Source organism: Topomyia yanbarensis, chromosome 1 (assembly GCF_030247195.1).
Source record: "Topomyia yanbarensis strain Yona2022 chromosome 1, ASM3024719v1, whole genome shotgun sequence".
Classification (NCBI taxonomy): domain Eukaryota; kingdom Metazoa; phylum Arthropoda; class Insecta; order Diptera; family Culicidae; genus Topomyia; species Topomyia yanbarensis.
Genome location: NC_080670.1, coordinates 199,902,216 through 199,916,710, shown reverse-complemented (window position 1 = coordinate 199,916,710; position 14,495 = coordinate 199,902,216). Strand labels below are relative to the sequence as shown.

At 39.9% G+C, this 14,495-nt stretch overlaps 2 protein-coding genes across 3 annotated transcripts; one reads left to right on the top strand and one right to left on the bottom strand.

Annotated features, from left to right (window-relative positions):
* Window positions 1-5,219: 5,219 nt before the first annotated feature.
* Window positions 5,220-6,577, bottom strand: LOC131687577 (coiled-coil-helix-coiled-coil-helix domain-containing protein 10, mitochondrial-like). The gene is made up of 2 exons (XM_058971670.1): window positions 6,260-6,577; window positions 5,220-6,199 (listed from the first exon to the last, which is right to left on the bottom strand). Exons 1-2 carry the CDS (start codon window positions 6,386-6,388, stop codon window positions 5,834-5,836), a joined length of 495 nt encoding a protein of 164 aa, XP_058827653.1. The 5' UTR covers window positions 6,389-6,577; the 3' UTR covers window positions 5,220-5,833.
* A 2,141-nt stretch (window positions 6,578-8,718) lies between these two features.
* LOC131687562 (uncharacterized) lies at window positions 8,719-12,421 on the top strand. Of its 2 annotated transcripts, none has more exons than XM_058971654.1 (6): window positions 8,719-9,074; window positions 9,417-9,458; window positions 9,822-10,096; window positions 10,212-11,353; window positions 11,419-11,589; window positions 11,833-12,421. In XM_058971654.1, the coding sequence occupies exons 1-6, from the start codon at window positions 8,961-8,963 to the stop codon at window positions 12,036-12,038; spliced, it is 1,950 nt and encodes a 649-aa protein (XP_058827637.1). In that variant the 5' UTR covers window positions 8,719-8,960; the 3' UTR covers window positions 12,039-12,421. The 2 variants fall into 2 exon arrangements, with proteins under 2 accessions (XP_058827637.1, XP_058827644.1); XM_058971661.1 differs by lacking the exon at window positions 8,719-9,074 and adding an exon at window positions 9,221-9,320.
* Window positions 12,422-14,495: the final 2,074 nt, after the last annotated feature.

The window sequence follows — 14,495 nt, the reverse complement described above, 5'->3', positions numbered from 1 at the left end:
TGAGTGCTTCAATTCGATTGGCACAATGTTAACCGATTATGTTTCTACTTCTCATTGTTGTACTAGTAGCATTGTATAAATTATGTTGAATAATGCAAAGGAAAATTAAGAGAAACTATTTGCTAGAAGACACTATTCCTAATTGATAACTCGACGATTGGATGAAAGAAAATTTGACCAAGCAGTCGGAAAAGATCTCTCTTCGTAATTATAGTAAACAAAAGCAAGTTTAACCAATTGTAATGAATGAATAGAGAAAGAAGAATAAAAACAGTTATTCTTTCGGCAGATAGGTTTAGGTAAATTTATAAGCGTATTTCAATTGTAATAAAACTATGAAACCCTACATGTTACATGGAACAATGATAAAGCTGTACGGAAAAACCAAACCAAACTCTTACCATATAAAATGAAATATTTGGAGCAAACGAAGGTGTGTTTTATTGCATCTTTGTTTTAGTTTTTAGTTACGATAGTCGAATCCTCTTTCGATGACAGTTTATAGAGAACAGTTACGAAAAGAATGAAGTAAAAAAAGTGTAATCCGTCTTTGATATCTCTACAGCAAAGCTCGATTGTTAAGTAGTGGTTTGCGCACTAATTTTTATTTGCACAGTAGGCCCTTTTGTCAGGGCGGCCTAGGTGCCTCTACAAGAATTTCGGATTTTCGTATGCAAACAAAAAGGTAAACAAACAAATAAAACTTTAACTTCTCTGCTCTTAAACACTTCTATCGATGGATGCTGTTGCAGGTAGGTGGGCGGGCGGTTCTTTTAGCCAGAATCCAGCCAGAAATGTACAGCCAGGATTTCTGTACGCTACTTGTCACATCTTTGTCAGATGTTTTGCTCGATTCGTGCTAAATTCTACCAGGTAGGGATCGCCAGGATCTTTGCACGATTTATTTCCGAGCTATGCCAAGGTTTTGCTCGGTTCGTGTCAAAGTTTGCCAGAAAACGTGAGCGAAACCGAGTTCGCCCTAGTTGAAATAACCCGACAGGATGCGCGCAGAAATCTGACAGGGCTGCCAAACCAAGACTGACAGAAGAAATCTAGCAGAATGATCTTTGCCAGAAAATTTGGTAAACTGGGTTTCTTGGAACCTCACTAGCGACGGTTGTGATAAATCACCGGATCGTCTACTCGACGTAAACGATCCCGGAAGTCACCACAGTGATCTTCCCAGGGGAAACCTTTGTCCGCCCTGCTTCGTTCTCCTTGACGATTAACTGTGGACAGCTTGACTCGTTCGACGGATCCTCCTTCGGTTCCTTGTTAATTAGCCGAGGTAGCGAAAGACTCCTTTGCAATTAGCTAACCCGTTTTGGCAAACCAGCACCGCACTATACATTGTGCCCGAACCAAGGGCCGGCAATCTCTACGGGTAGCTTTACCGTCGCACTCGCGCACTTCGCTACACGGGTTATCGTGGCTTCTCGCCACTGTCCCGAAAACCAAACACGAAATCTGGCGGACGGCTGTATATAGCCGTGGTTCGTCACTAACTCTCTGATCTCTGCGATGGCCGCCGTCCACCCGTACAAAACAAAAACGATAAACCTTGGTGCATATCTGTCGTCGCCCTTGCAGCATAATCAGTATCCAATTTAACAGCAAAAGCAAACTAAGCTCTATATTACTTATACAGAAATATGAAACAAAATTGTCTATACCTAACTAGACCAACAGAATCGTCCACAAAAGCTAAAACAAACAAAATTTACAAGTAAAACAAAGAGAATAGGGAAAGAGGCGAATAGTGTGAAGCCGAAAATACCTTATTGAGCAGACCAATCGTGCAATGTAAATAAACATTACTCATGCCTGAGTTGGATGAGATAAGTATTGTACATCTATCAAAAAAGAAATTTGAATTTTCGTCAGAATTTAGTTCAATCATGATTTTAAGGTGCATTCTAGAGTATATGTATTAGTAACAACAAGCTTTAGAATTGTTTCATTTCTTTGTTTCAAAATGCACATCTTTTGATAAATAAATCCAACGATCGACGTACGGTTTGTTTTCAAAATATAATAGGAGTCATTTAAAGTGCTGCCTGTGGAAGCGGTTGCCAAAATTCTAGTGTTAACATCATCATAAAGGGAGTGTTGCCGTTTTGACTGATTTTCACTCTTCGTCTCTTTCACTATTCTCTTTGAAGTAAAAGTGACCGATCATAAGGAACAGTGGTGAGCACTATCCCAGTCAAAAAAGGCGGACGAACATGGCCAGGCGATTCAAACAGTTTGACGTTTGACTCAACTCGCCTGGGCTAATTGCCAACAAATGCGAATGCGATTTAAAGGCAATTTTAATCCTTAGACAACATTTTCTGTCGGATGAAATGGACTTGGTTATTTTTTGCGTTTTTCAAAGATGCGGCGGTTCATGTTTGGCTTAAGGTTAAAATAGTTTTTTTAACGATTGGCGTGTTCTCGCTTTTATTTGTTTGTTTAGTGCACTTCATTTCGCCAACGAATGTGGGAAATTGTGGAATTGTCTGTAAGTATAGTAGTGAAACAAGATCTCTGACCAAAAATCTTAATGAAAGTCAGATTGTGGTAAGTTTTGGTGTGCAATACCAATTTCACCATTGATTCTTCCTATAATTTGGTGGTGATTACCTAGTATACTGTTAAGTTTATGTGAGTAGATAATGAATCCGAAAATAAGTATTATTTGTAAACTCCTTTACAATTTGCTTCCCCCGACGGCGATCCTGAACCACGGAAACCTTTGACCGAACCACGGGCCGGCATTTTCGACGGGAATCTCTTTCGTCACAAACGCGAACTTCACTCACAAGCTATTGTGGCGGTAATCTTTTCCGAAAAACGACGCCTGTCTTCAACCGTGGTTCGTCACATTCTAACACGATGGCCGCCTTCCTCACGACCAAAACAAAACGTTTAACACCAAAAAACTATAAACACTCATAGTAATAGACTCGCGGATGTAAAAACCAGCCCCCTGGCAACCCTATACCATCATATGGAGTTTGACAGCGACCTACATATATGGGGCGTTATAGCTATAAAGCCCCAAACAAAGAATTATGTTCGGCACTATGCTCGATATTCAAGCATTCCTCACGACGTTTTGCATCTTGTGGGATGATTTAATATCATATCATTCAGAAAATCGACATTTTGTAACTAAATACAGCTTCTAATCATTCGATTCAAAATCAATGTTTTGCCTTTCATGGCAGTGATGCTGGCTGTACAGAGACGTCGTCCTTGACAGGGGGCTGGTAAAAACCGCAAAACTGGCAACTAGAAAAACAAGCATGTTAAACTGGCATCACCCAAAAATGTGCAAGCTCGAACGTGCTCGACTGTATTCGATCATCTGTTTTTATGAAAATAATTTTTCAAGTGGCTCAATATATGAATCAAAAGAGAAGTTATATGTTTGATACTGAGCAACAAGAAATTGAGAAAAGAAAGAAAAAAAATCCAATTTCTTCAGAAACACAAAGTTGATGAAAAAGAGCATAAGTAAAATACTTTTTGTGTAGTTATATTGAACAAAATAAATATCTTTCTAAATAACATTGTGAAATACTAATACGAACACGAAAAATGAAGCGTACTGTGAATAACAAAATATATTTTTTTTTAAATAAAATTGCAATACTTGTTCTGCTTGTTTGCATTGAATGACGTCATGCTCGTTTGGCTCTGGATTTTGACAGTTCATTTGGCTCGATAAAAGTACCTTCGCTGGTCTATTACTATGAGTGTCTATACAAAAAACCGCACTGCGACGGTGCTGTCATCGTTATGGTACAACATAATTACAACACTTTTGCAGCAAGAGGAGAGCGGTGGCCTATCTAATCTCTATGCTATTTATTTACAAATACACAACAAAAATTACTACACCTATCTTGTTCAAAGACAACGTTCATGGACCGCTATTTAAACGAAATTTACATCAAAAACATGAGCGAGCATTATGAACAGCGGTGATTTATGTTGCAATAACAATACACTACGGAGAGAGTACGCACAAATAGGTACATTTCCACCCAGTGCTAATAGACCTTTCTCGTCAAAAAATTTTATACGCTAGAATGCTTCCTTTTTTATCCCCGATGCGTTACTGCATATTGCCGCGATGATTTGGTACCTCTAACTATTGAAAAAATCAAAAATTGTGCGAGCTGCTCATTTAACCCCATATTCTGAATACCTATCTTGCCTTGTTTCCCCGTATTTTTACACCATTTGGATGAATTTCCTGTGGGGAATACTAAAACGATGCCAGATCTGCATATATATTACTAAATCTGCGGATTTTGCAGTTTCGCTGCAGATTTTTGCAGATTACGAATATTTAGCAGAACAAAGCCTAAGTCAGCTAATTTTACCCAGCCTTCAACGTTTCTGATCATTGAAAATATCAAGACACTACATTTCTATGTCAAATTTATTAAAGATTTTTGCGGAAATCTGCAAACTTTTATATTTTTACTGCAAGCTATTGTTTAAATAGACCTGGCATCACTGATGCTAAAATAATTCATTCATATACCTGGCAAAAACATAGAACACTGCACGAAAGTGTATAACCTAACTATTCTGACAGTTCAGAGAGTTTGTTTACATGCAAAACTTTTGATTCCACACTTTCGATGCTCTTTGAAGAAAATCAACTCAAGAAGGATAAGGATTGGTACATTGGGAACCTGGTTCATACACTGACCAATCGACGCTGGATGGAAACTCCGTTGGCATATGCTGAATCACAAGATCAAGCTTTGGTTTATAAAACGATTGATTTCTGGATGAAGGATAAGGATTTGTACACAGTTGTTTGTTCGATCATGGGATAAGTCCCAACAATATGACCCGATTGATAACTCATTTTTTAGATGAAGTTTACCTGAACTTTATAGGTAACAAGTTCAACAATTTTTTATTCGTGTTCAAGTTACATTGAAGCAAAAGTTTCACCAATTATCGCATTGTCGTTGATGTAGCCGGCAAGTGCAAAACAGTGCTCAGTACTGACGATAAGGAGTTTGAAGGATTGATAAGAATGGAGAGGATTGTACATTCCGGATGAATATTGGGAAGGTGAAATTACTTGTTATATTCCATCCCGAGTTGGCATCATTTTGGCACCGCAATAAAGCTATCTGCAATTGTTGTCTTGTTCAAATTGGCAGGGAATAATTAGGCAGCGAATGATAAACTGCATAGTCAAAACGTTTGTTGCTTAGCTAGAGTAGATTTTTATTCACTTTTTCGGAAGGATAAGTCATTAGTATGTTGTGGATATACATGTCGCCGGTGCCGTGTGTTATGGTGGTGCCGCTCGGAAACTGTTAGTCATCAGACCCTCCTTGTCGTACTGGTCATAGATGCGATGATTTCCGCATCGGTGGTGGTTCTGGTCACGACCAGAACTTTGTAATAATCTACCATTGAGAACTGATATTTGTAATAACTTAGCACACTCTACTTAGTGCCAGGATACGTGAAACCGCGGCTAGCTTTCGAAAGTTAATTCCTAGCTTCAATTTCGGTTGACTAAATAATGCAATGAAAATTATACTTCCTGGGATTTAATCTAACGAGAGCAGCTGTTAGTTTTTGGGTAATTTTGCTATCTTATTCTGCGGGATAAATCTGTCTAGATCCGCTACGTTATACCATGGTCACGTTAAAAATACCCTGCTATTTAATCTTGTAGCATTGCTTGTAGCTCTCGGGAAGTCTTCTTCTCGACGTCGCACTTATTATTGTGATCCAACTTGGTGCGAACGGTGTGGTTTCGTCGGAATTGCTCACTCAACAAGCTGTAGGTGCAAGGACTCTGCTACTAATGCCTGAGCGACTCGTTGAAACCTTCGCACAGGGTCAAATCGGCCTGTTCTTGTGCACAGGACCGGAACTGCGTGATCTTCCACGAGCATCGTCCTGCCGGAGCGTATTGCTGAACCAAAGGAGTCTGTGCTTCTGTGGCTGCCTCCTTCGAATCGGAACCGCTGAATATTCTGGTTAGGGGAATGTCCGACGGCAAACCGATTGCAGCAACACCACCTGGCGTACCTGATATTTTTGACTTTAATCCAAGTCCCTGGCTGGTGGCTGCGCCATTGACGTAGCAACAGCCGAGCGCGTCGCAGGCTAGACCATCGGTTGACTCGGTTCCGGACGGGATGAAACAGCTGCAACTGGAGCGGACCTAGAATGGGTTGTAATGGTCATCAATTACCAAAGATGGTCAAAATGTGTTGTGACTAACGTTGTGATTTAGCAAAAAAGCAAACCAAATGAAATTGATTGCAACAATTAAACTAAATTCTACCCAAAAATTTGAAGAGGGTCTAACTGCCAAACGTAAACATTGAGAAAAAGTTTTGGTCAAATTCATTATATTTAAAAATTTGATAGTTTTATTTCGTATGATTGCGCATATTGTTTCTACTTGGACACCAAACGCAAGCAAATTCTTTTAAGGCCTGATATTACACCAAAAGGTAGAAAAAATAAGTTAAATCCTGAAACGTGACTTGCGTATAGATGTTTTCTTTTTCTTTTTTCTGTTCATTCTATAGTTCGTCTCACATAGCCTCTCTTTCTGCTTCATATAGTTTAAATAGACTGGCTGCATTTGACGTTCGATTTTTTGCTATTTGCATGTCTCGTCTCAGGTTAAATCTAATTTGATGACCAGACTTTAATAGGGATTTTTCACGAAACCGCATTTTTCAAATTGGCAGACGCGATAACTCAAAAACTTATCAGCTGATTGACTTCATATTTTAATGAGAGTGCATATGTGTAGCCAGTCGATGAGCCACGGAAAACTGAATTAAAAAAATTCTCCACATTATTTTGAAGAAAAGTAAGCGAATTTAACATTAAAATATAAGCTTTTTCAGTTTTTTTGATGCCATTTTCCGAAATTAAAACTTTTTTCTATTTTCTTTTTTGGTTCATCGAAGAACTACAAGTCTAAGCTTTATAAATCTTACTAAATTTTCTGTTTCAATCAATCATTTATCATTTATCAAGAGTTATCATGGACATCTGCTCTTGGAACAAGATCTCCCATGAACATTGACAGGTTTGTAACTATGTACAAAATTTCGTGCATGCGTTCAACCTTAAACATGCTTCGTCTCGAAGTACAGGTTCGCCTCGAACCCAAGCGAACGGTGTAAAAACTCTAGTTCAAGCATCCGTGTACGTACACCGGGTGCGTACACGAGAACCATTCGCACAAGGCAAAAAGAATCCACGCTAGTTTTGATAAGAGTGAGAATGAGAAATGGTGAGGCTGTACAGGCAAACATGTGCATATGTTTTTGTATCAAATACCCTGTTCGGGTAGCACAGGAGCACAGAACTAGGGGCAGACGACGTTAGGAATGTATAACAAATTCGCATCAAATTAGAAAAAATACTTTTAATTTCCATTTTTGCATCAACTATCAACTTGCATTTTGGAGCAAGCCTTTTCCAAATGTTTGGATAGAAATGGCTCACTTCAACGAATCATGTACAACAAAAGTCGAAATGCCAAATTTAACGGAACATTGTATGATGATGACAAATTACAACTGAGCGAGCTAGTTTACAAGGTGTTAATATTTAGCATCGAACCGAACCAAGTTTCTCATACTATGATCGAATCAACAAAACATTTCAATACCATGTAAACAAACTCTCTGAACTGTCAAATAGGTGAGGTTAAACATTTTCATGCAATGCTCTACAGCGAGAGGTTCACTTTATTTTGTTTACATTGCCAATGAATTTTGTACCGCAACTCACCACTTCATTTGCCGCGTTGCCAAGAACTCAAGAAATAATATACATACCAGTGCTGCCCAAACACACTTTTTGAGTCTCACCATTCTTGCAAAGGTGAAAAAAATATTCAACATTCTTGCATTTTTCAAACTTTAAAAAATCATTAAAAAATCACGATAGCTCTAAAAAGTCTGATTTTAACGGAAATATTCTTAAAAATGTGTAATCTTTCGATTAAAAATAAGAAAAAAGGGGGTTTAGGTCGGACGAGAAAGGTCTATTGTGTTCAAACTATCCCACACTACTTTTACAGTAAACGGCAAGTTACGGCGGATAGCCTAGAACAACGTTTCAATAGCTTACCGATCGCCAGCATCTAGTTTAACCTGCCTGTCCGCCATTTCGTTTACTGGGATGCTTTGTTCTTTGAATGCGCACAAATTCATTGAATACAAATTAAAACATTATAAAAATGCAGATTTCGAGCAAAATCGGCTGGCAGCTCTGCCACAAACGCACATTGTCTGGCCTACCAAGTGTGTATCAACGTACCATGTACCTGTCAAATAACGGGTAATATGAATGGGTCGTCCGCACGCCACTGTGGTGGCGCTATCGTCATTAGGTAGAAGATTTATTTCTTTAAAATATAAAATTTAAAATTGATACTTAGACGGCCGCGTTTCTGTCTAGTTCGGTTTGCATCGGTGCCAATGCATTCAAACCGGAAATAGTCCTTTCTTCATGTTCTGTAAAAACTGCTTCACATTCCCAGACCGGCAGAGAAACCCATTGCGCGCCAATCATCCCAATCAACCGTCAACGTCATCCGTGTGCGAATTTTTTCTCCATATGCCACGCACCGGGCCAAGAGGGCGCACCGAATAGCTTGAGAGAATATTGGTTGCACATACACGCACCTCCCTCCCTCTCCGGTTTCTTTACCCGCATCATCATCGGTAAGCAATCAGTCAGCAGGTCAGTCAGCATAAAAATTGCTCTCACCGTTCTGCTCAATCAGTACTCCGTGTTTGCTGTTGTTGGCAGTAGTAGCAGAACAATATTATTTCACCGTATCTAGTGAACGAAAAATAATAGTGTGTGAAACAGGTTCAAAGTGATAAGCAAACGTGCGTTAAGAAGAGTGCCTGTCTAATTACTGTATTTAGTGGCACAGACAGTGCCTAATGGTGAACGTCACCCTCAAGGATAAAATGCTTCGGTTCCAGATACCGAACGAACTGAAGGATGATCTCGTCTACTGTCAGCGATCCCTGCGTCACTTCGTAAAAGTACACCAGGTAAGGCAATTAGAGTGTGCGATAAAAACACGATAATGTGTGACACAAAGGTGCTAAATTGGAAGTGTACCGTTCCGACACGGCCACAAGGTCGGCCAGTGAACTATTTCCGGTGTTGGTGGCATGCTTTGTTCTAACTAGCACGGGTCGGAAGGGGAACGATATACCTGCTGCTGCCATGTTGTGATTGATCCTCGCGTTGTGTGCTACTCGATGATAATCGAAGCAGCAGGCGTGATTTGAGTTGTATGTGCAATAATGGAAAACAAAATGTGACGCATGCCGAATGTCTGCTCAGCACTGTGAAACAGCTGAAATTTAATGTTTCTTTGTTTTTTGCAGCTCTTGGCCGCGAAATTGTCCAATGGGTTGACCCAGAGTCAGGTGAGTGAATCGAATATTTTACGTGGTTGTTCCTCGCGGCTTCCGTGTGTAGCAACGACAGTAAATTACATACCACCGCTCTACAGAATCCATCTTCATGGTTGACTTATCAAAATGGGCTGTTGATGGAATGGAAAGCATTAGCTTTTTCGTTAATGATGATGATGATGATTTATGAAACAATGTACTAATTAGGTTACAATTTGACTGAAATCGACTGGTTTTATTGGATTTCAAATCGCCTCAATTTTGTAAACGTCATCCGAGAAGATGGAATCTACGAGCGAGAACCATTCTAATTTTCAATGCTATATCATACTGATATGTGACCTTGTTTGGTGAACTAAAAATAACATTCACCAGGTCAGCAAACTGAAGAGCTACCTGCTCGAGCTGGAGGCGGAAATGGTGGAAATCGGTAACGAGCAGCGTCCACTGGTGCAGGAATTGGACGATCTTGTTCGCGCTTATCTCAAACAGCTGACCAGTAAGGAGTATGTGGACCTCGATCGGGAGATCGCCTACGGCTACGTGTCCCGAGCCCTGTCCACTCACTACGAGATGTCCTTCAACACCAAGTATACGCCACGCAACGTGACCGAGCGGCTGAATGAGGCTCAGCTGGTGCATAAGTATGAGTGAGTGATTGTTTTGTTGGTTAATTTAATTTTAATTAATTGAAAGCCTTCCGATAAAAAATTCCCTTATTTCGGAGTGTATTATAAATGATTTTTTTTTGTTTCATTCCACAAGGCTCGCCGCCTTCGACGAACCCCGTCCGAAAAAGGAAAAGGAAGAATCTCGCAGCAGCAGCACCGGCTCGTCAATCTCCCCAACCATGGTCTACCCGGCCAATCAGAAACAAATCTCCCTTCTCAAACCGAAGGAAGAGCGCGTGGCTCCTAAAAGTTTCGGTTCCAATCCACCCTTCACCAACATAACCTTTTCTAACGCCAAAACCTTAGTCAACGAGCAGGCCCTGCGACAAATTGCCCCCGAATCGATCAACGTTCCGAAGAAACTGATCCGTGCCCTTCCCAAGCTGGAGTCCCTACCGCGACCTATCCCCACGAAAGTTATCCAAGAACTACCACCACTTGAGATCAAAGATGAAGAGGAAGAATACGATCCACCTGAACTGCCGGCCACCGTAGCCATCACGAAGAGTCGACTTAACCTTCTTCAGGCATTGAACAAAGCCAAACACCACAGCCTCTCGCAAACCAACCAAGCGGACGAAGCTCCAAAACCAGCATCCGTTCCGGTTTTCACACGCCAAACCAAGATCATAAGCAAAACCAAGAGTGATCCACTGCCGGGTACAGCAAGCAAACGTCCTTCCAGTGGCGCTTCATCCGATTCATCACCGAACTCTCGCTCTTCCACACCCATCTCCGTAAAAGCATCCGATGATTCCGTTGATCGCACCCCCTATCCAATCGAGGAGCACGTCGATCCCCAACCAACGGACATTTTCGAGTTAGAACAGCCAGTGTTTTTGAAAATTTTCGGTCTGCTTACGCTGGAAGAAAGCAAAGCTTTAGCGACGCGTAAAACGGAACGCAAACGGCGCAGCTGTAACAGCACCGAACGGAAGGACTTCCACTACGGTAAGATCGACTACTACGAGCAGCAGGTACACCACATCACCAAGCGGAAGAACAAGCGTCCGATTCTGTATTCGCCACCGTCCACCCGTGGCGTGAAAAAGCGAAAGCATTTCGATCTGATCGCTTCCAGTACCGGAGCCGGAACGACACGTTCCGGCTCGTCCGGTTCCTCGTCGTCCTCGTCAGCGGCTCGAGTTGGACCGTCCGGTACGGCTTCTGGAGAGAACTCGAAACTGATGCTGTCGGAGCTGGAAAGCAAGACCTGTATCGTGTGTAACAAATCAGGTATTGTGATATTCGCACAACGGCTGTTTGTTATTTTTATATTAATTAATCTCATTTTGACGCAGGATCACCGGACAGCCTCAGCGCGTGCGTGTACTGCTGCAACATCTATCATCTGCGCTGCCACAGCAATAGCATTTTCAACCCGCAACTTCTCCGCCAGCGGGACAACATTTGTCCGGTGTGTCTCCAGAAGAAGCAGCAGGCAACCGTCGCTCAGCAGAGCCAACAGCGGGGTAAATTACAGCATAATTAGTCTTACCGCTAGTATTCGTACTATCGTAACCAGTAGAATATTTAAACTTTCATCATCTTTCATCACTGCGCTTACTTCTCAATCAGGTGGCTCATTAGGCACCCTCCCTCTAGCTTTATCCTTTACATCACTTCATTTCGCTTATGTTTTATTTTCCATTTTCCACGCTCCTGTACATATATAACCTCAAATCCCACACATCGCGCGCGCACGTAAACAACAGATCAAGTGCTTCGCAAGCGCCTACTGCGACGAAACGCTCTGCAGAAGGCACGCCACGAGCAGCTCCAGCAGCGGAAACAAAGCGTGGATGAAGAGTACCACTCGATGCAAACGGTGCGGCGGCAGCTGATGGACCAGGAACGGCAAACGCGGGACCAGATTGCCAAGCTGCTGAACTGTATCAGTTCGCTGCGGCAGGAGCAATAGCATTCGACGGCGGCGACGACGACGACGAGTACAACAAATTGTGGCATGCACGAACATCATCGATTCCATGCACCATTTTTTCCCCTCTTCTACACTCTTATTATGTTTTGTGGAATGTTTTTGCATTCCGTTGCTCTCGAGTATAAAGTAGCGCTTATTAGTTTTATAATTTTTCATCTCATTATTATTTGAACGTAATTCTCGGAATGCACTTTTATTTTTGGAAGGCCACCTGATTGGAACCGTTTCGATAAAATTAAAGCTACAGCAATACAACTATTGTACTTTTCGAGAATCTAGCATTGTAAAATCATTAAACTGTTTAGAATTGTACGTAATTATGACATGAGAATTTAAAATAATAAAACTATGTTCAATATTAACCTATTTAGCGTATCTTTAATTGTTTCACATCCATTTTCGTCGACACGTACCCCGGGGTCGGGTTGAGAATCTCGTTTCAACGATTGATTTAATCGCAACGCATGTCAATGATGTGAGCTTTCTCAGAAACAGGAAGCTAAATTAGTAATGGAATTTGTTTTTCGACTTTGTCTCATCAGAATCCGACACAAACTTAATTAACGGACTAAGCTAGCGCTGGTTCGACGCTAGCCCCAAAAAACGGAAACACAATTTGTGTTCCTGAGCAAGCGTCAAGTCAAGCGTGATGTCCCACAAGAAAAGGAGCTCATTTTTAAGCTGATGAGAACTAATGAAATTGAAACATTTGGTTTGGCTTAGCAGGCCAATGCAAAAGAAAGGAAGCGCCCAGTTAAAGTCTTCGGAATGATACCATTGGGACCCCCCTTTGAACAAAAAACAAATCAATTTTCGTTAAAAAAATTTTTTCGAGATTGCATCAAATCTCGACGTTTCATGCATTTTAAAGTCATTTGGAATCAAAAATGCAAATTCGATTTTGAAATTTTCCTTTACTCCCCCCTTTGAACAAAAATCGTCAAAAAATGTTAATTTTCGTTAAAAAAAAAATTCGAGATTACATCAAATTTTGACGCTTTATGAATTTTGAAGTCATTTGGCATCAAAAATACCAGCTCGATTTTGAAATTTTCCCCCCTTTGAAAAAAAGTTCAAAAAAGAACTTTCGTTAAAAAAAATTTTTTCGAGATTGCATCGAATCTCGACGTTTCATGCATTTTAAAGTCATTTGGTATCAAAAATGCAAATTCGATTTTGAAATTTTCCTTTACTCCACCCTTTGAACAAAAATCGTCAAAAAAGTCAATTTTCGTTAAAAAATTTTTTTCGAGATTGCATCAAATTTTGACGCTTTATGCATTTTGAAGTCATTTGGCATCAAAAATACCAGCTCGATTTTGAAATTTTCTCCCCTTTGAACAAAAAAAGTTCAAAAAAGAACTTTCGTTAAAAATTTTTTTTTCGAGATTGCATCGAATCTCGACGTTTCATGCATTTTAAAGTCATTTGGTATCAAAAATGCAAATTCGATTTTGAAATTTTCCTTTACTCCACCCTTTGAACAAAAATCGTCAAAAAAGTCAATTTTCGTTAAAAAAAATTTTTCGAGATTGCATCAAATTTTGACGCTTTATGCATTTTGAAGTCATTTGGCATCAAAAATACCAGCTCGATTTTGAAATTTTCCCCCCTTTGAACAAAAAAAAGTTCAAAAAAGAACTTTCGTTAAATTTTTTTTTTTTAAGATTGCATCAAATCTCGACGTTTCATGCATTTTAAAGTCATTTGGCATCAAAAATGCAAATTCGATTTTGAAATTTTCCTTTACTCCCCCCTTTGAACAAAAATTGCCAAAAAAGTCAATTTTCGTTAAAAATTTTTTTCCAAGATTACATCGAATTTTGACGCTTTATGCATTTTGAAGTCATTTGGCATCAAAAATACCAGTTCGATTTTGAAATTTTCCCCCTTTTGAACAAAAAAAGTCCAAAAAAGAACTTTCGTTAAAAATTTTTTTTCGATTTTGCATCAAATCTCGACGTTTCATGCATTTTAAAGTCATTTGGCATCAAAAATGCAAATTCGATTTTGAAATTTTCCTTTACTCCCCCCTTTGAACAAAAATCGTCAAAAAAGTCAATTTTCGTTAAAAAAAAAATTTCGAGATTAGATCAAATTTTGACGCTTTATGCATTTTGAAGTCATTTGGCATCAAAAATACCAGCTCGATTTTGAAATGTTCCTCACTTTGAACAAAAAAAGTCCAAAAAAGGACCTTCGTTAAAAAAAATTTTTCGAGGTTGCATCGAATCTCGACGTTTCATGCATTTTGAAGTCATTTGGCATCAAAAATACCCAGTTCGATTTTGAAATTTTCCCCTCTTTGAACAAAAAAGTCCAAAAAAGAACTTTCGTTAAAAAAAATTTTCGATTTTGCATCAAATCTCGACGTTTCATGCATTTTAAAGTCATTTGGCATCAAAAATGCAAATTCGATTTTGAAATTTTCCTTTA

Excerpts from the sequence above, each read along its gene's own strand:
- LOC131687562 (XM_058971654.1), top strand. The coding sequence starts at position 8,961 with ATGGTGAACGTCACCCTCAAGGATAAAATGCTTCGGTTCCAGATACCG. Across the intron at positions 10,097-10,211 it reads CAGCTGGTGCATAAGTATGA|GCTCGCCGCCTTCGACGAAC; the intron begins GTGAGTGATTGT and ends TCATTCCACAAG. Across the intron at positions 11,590-11,832 it reads TCAGCAGAGCCAACAGCGGG|ATCAAGTGCTTCGCAAGCGC; the intron begins GTAAATTACAGC and ends CGTAAACAACAG.
- LOC131687577 (XM_058971670.1), bottom strand. The coding sequence starts at position 6,388 with ATGAATTTGACCAAAACTTTTTCTCAATGTTTACGTTTGGCAGTTAGA. Across the intron at positions 6,200-6,259 it reads CTTTTTTGCTAAATCACAAC|GTCCGCTCCAGTTGCAGCTG; the intron begins GTTAGTCACAAC and ends AACCCATTCTAG.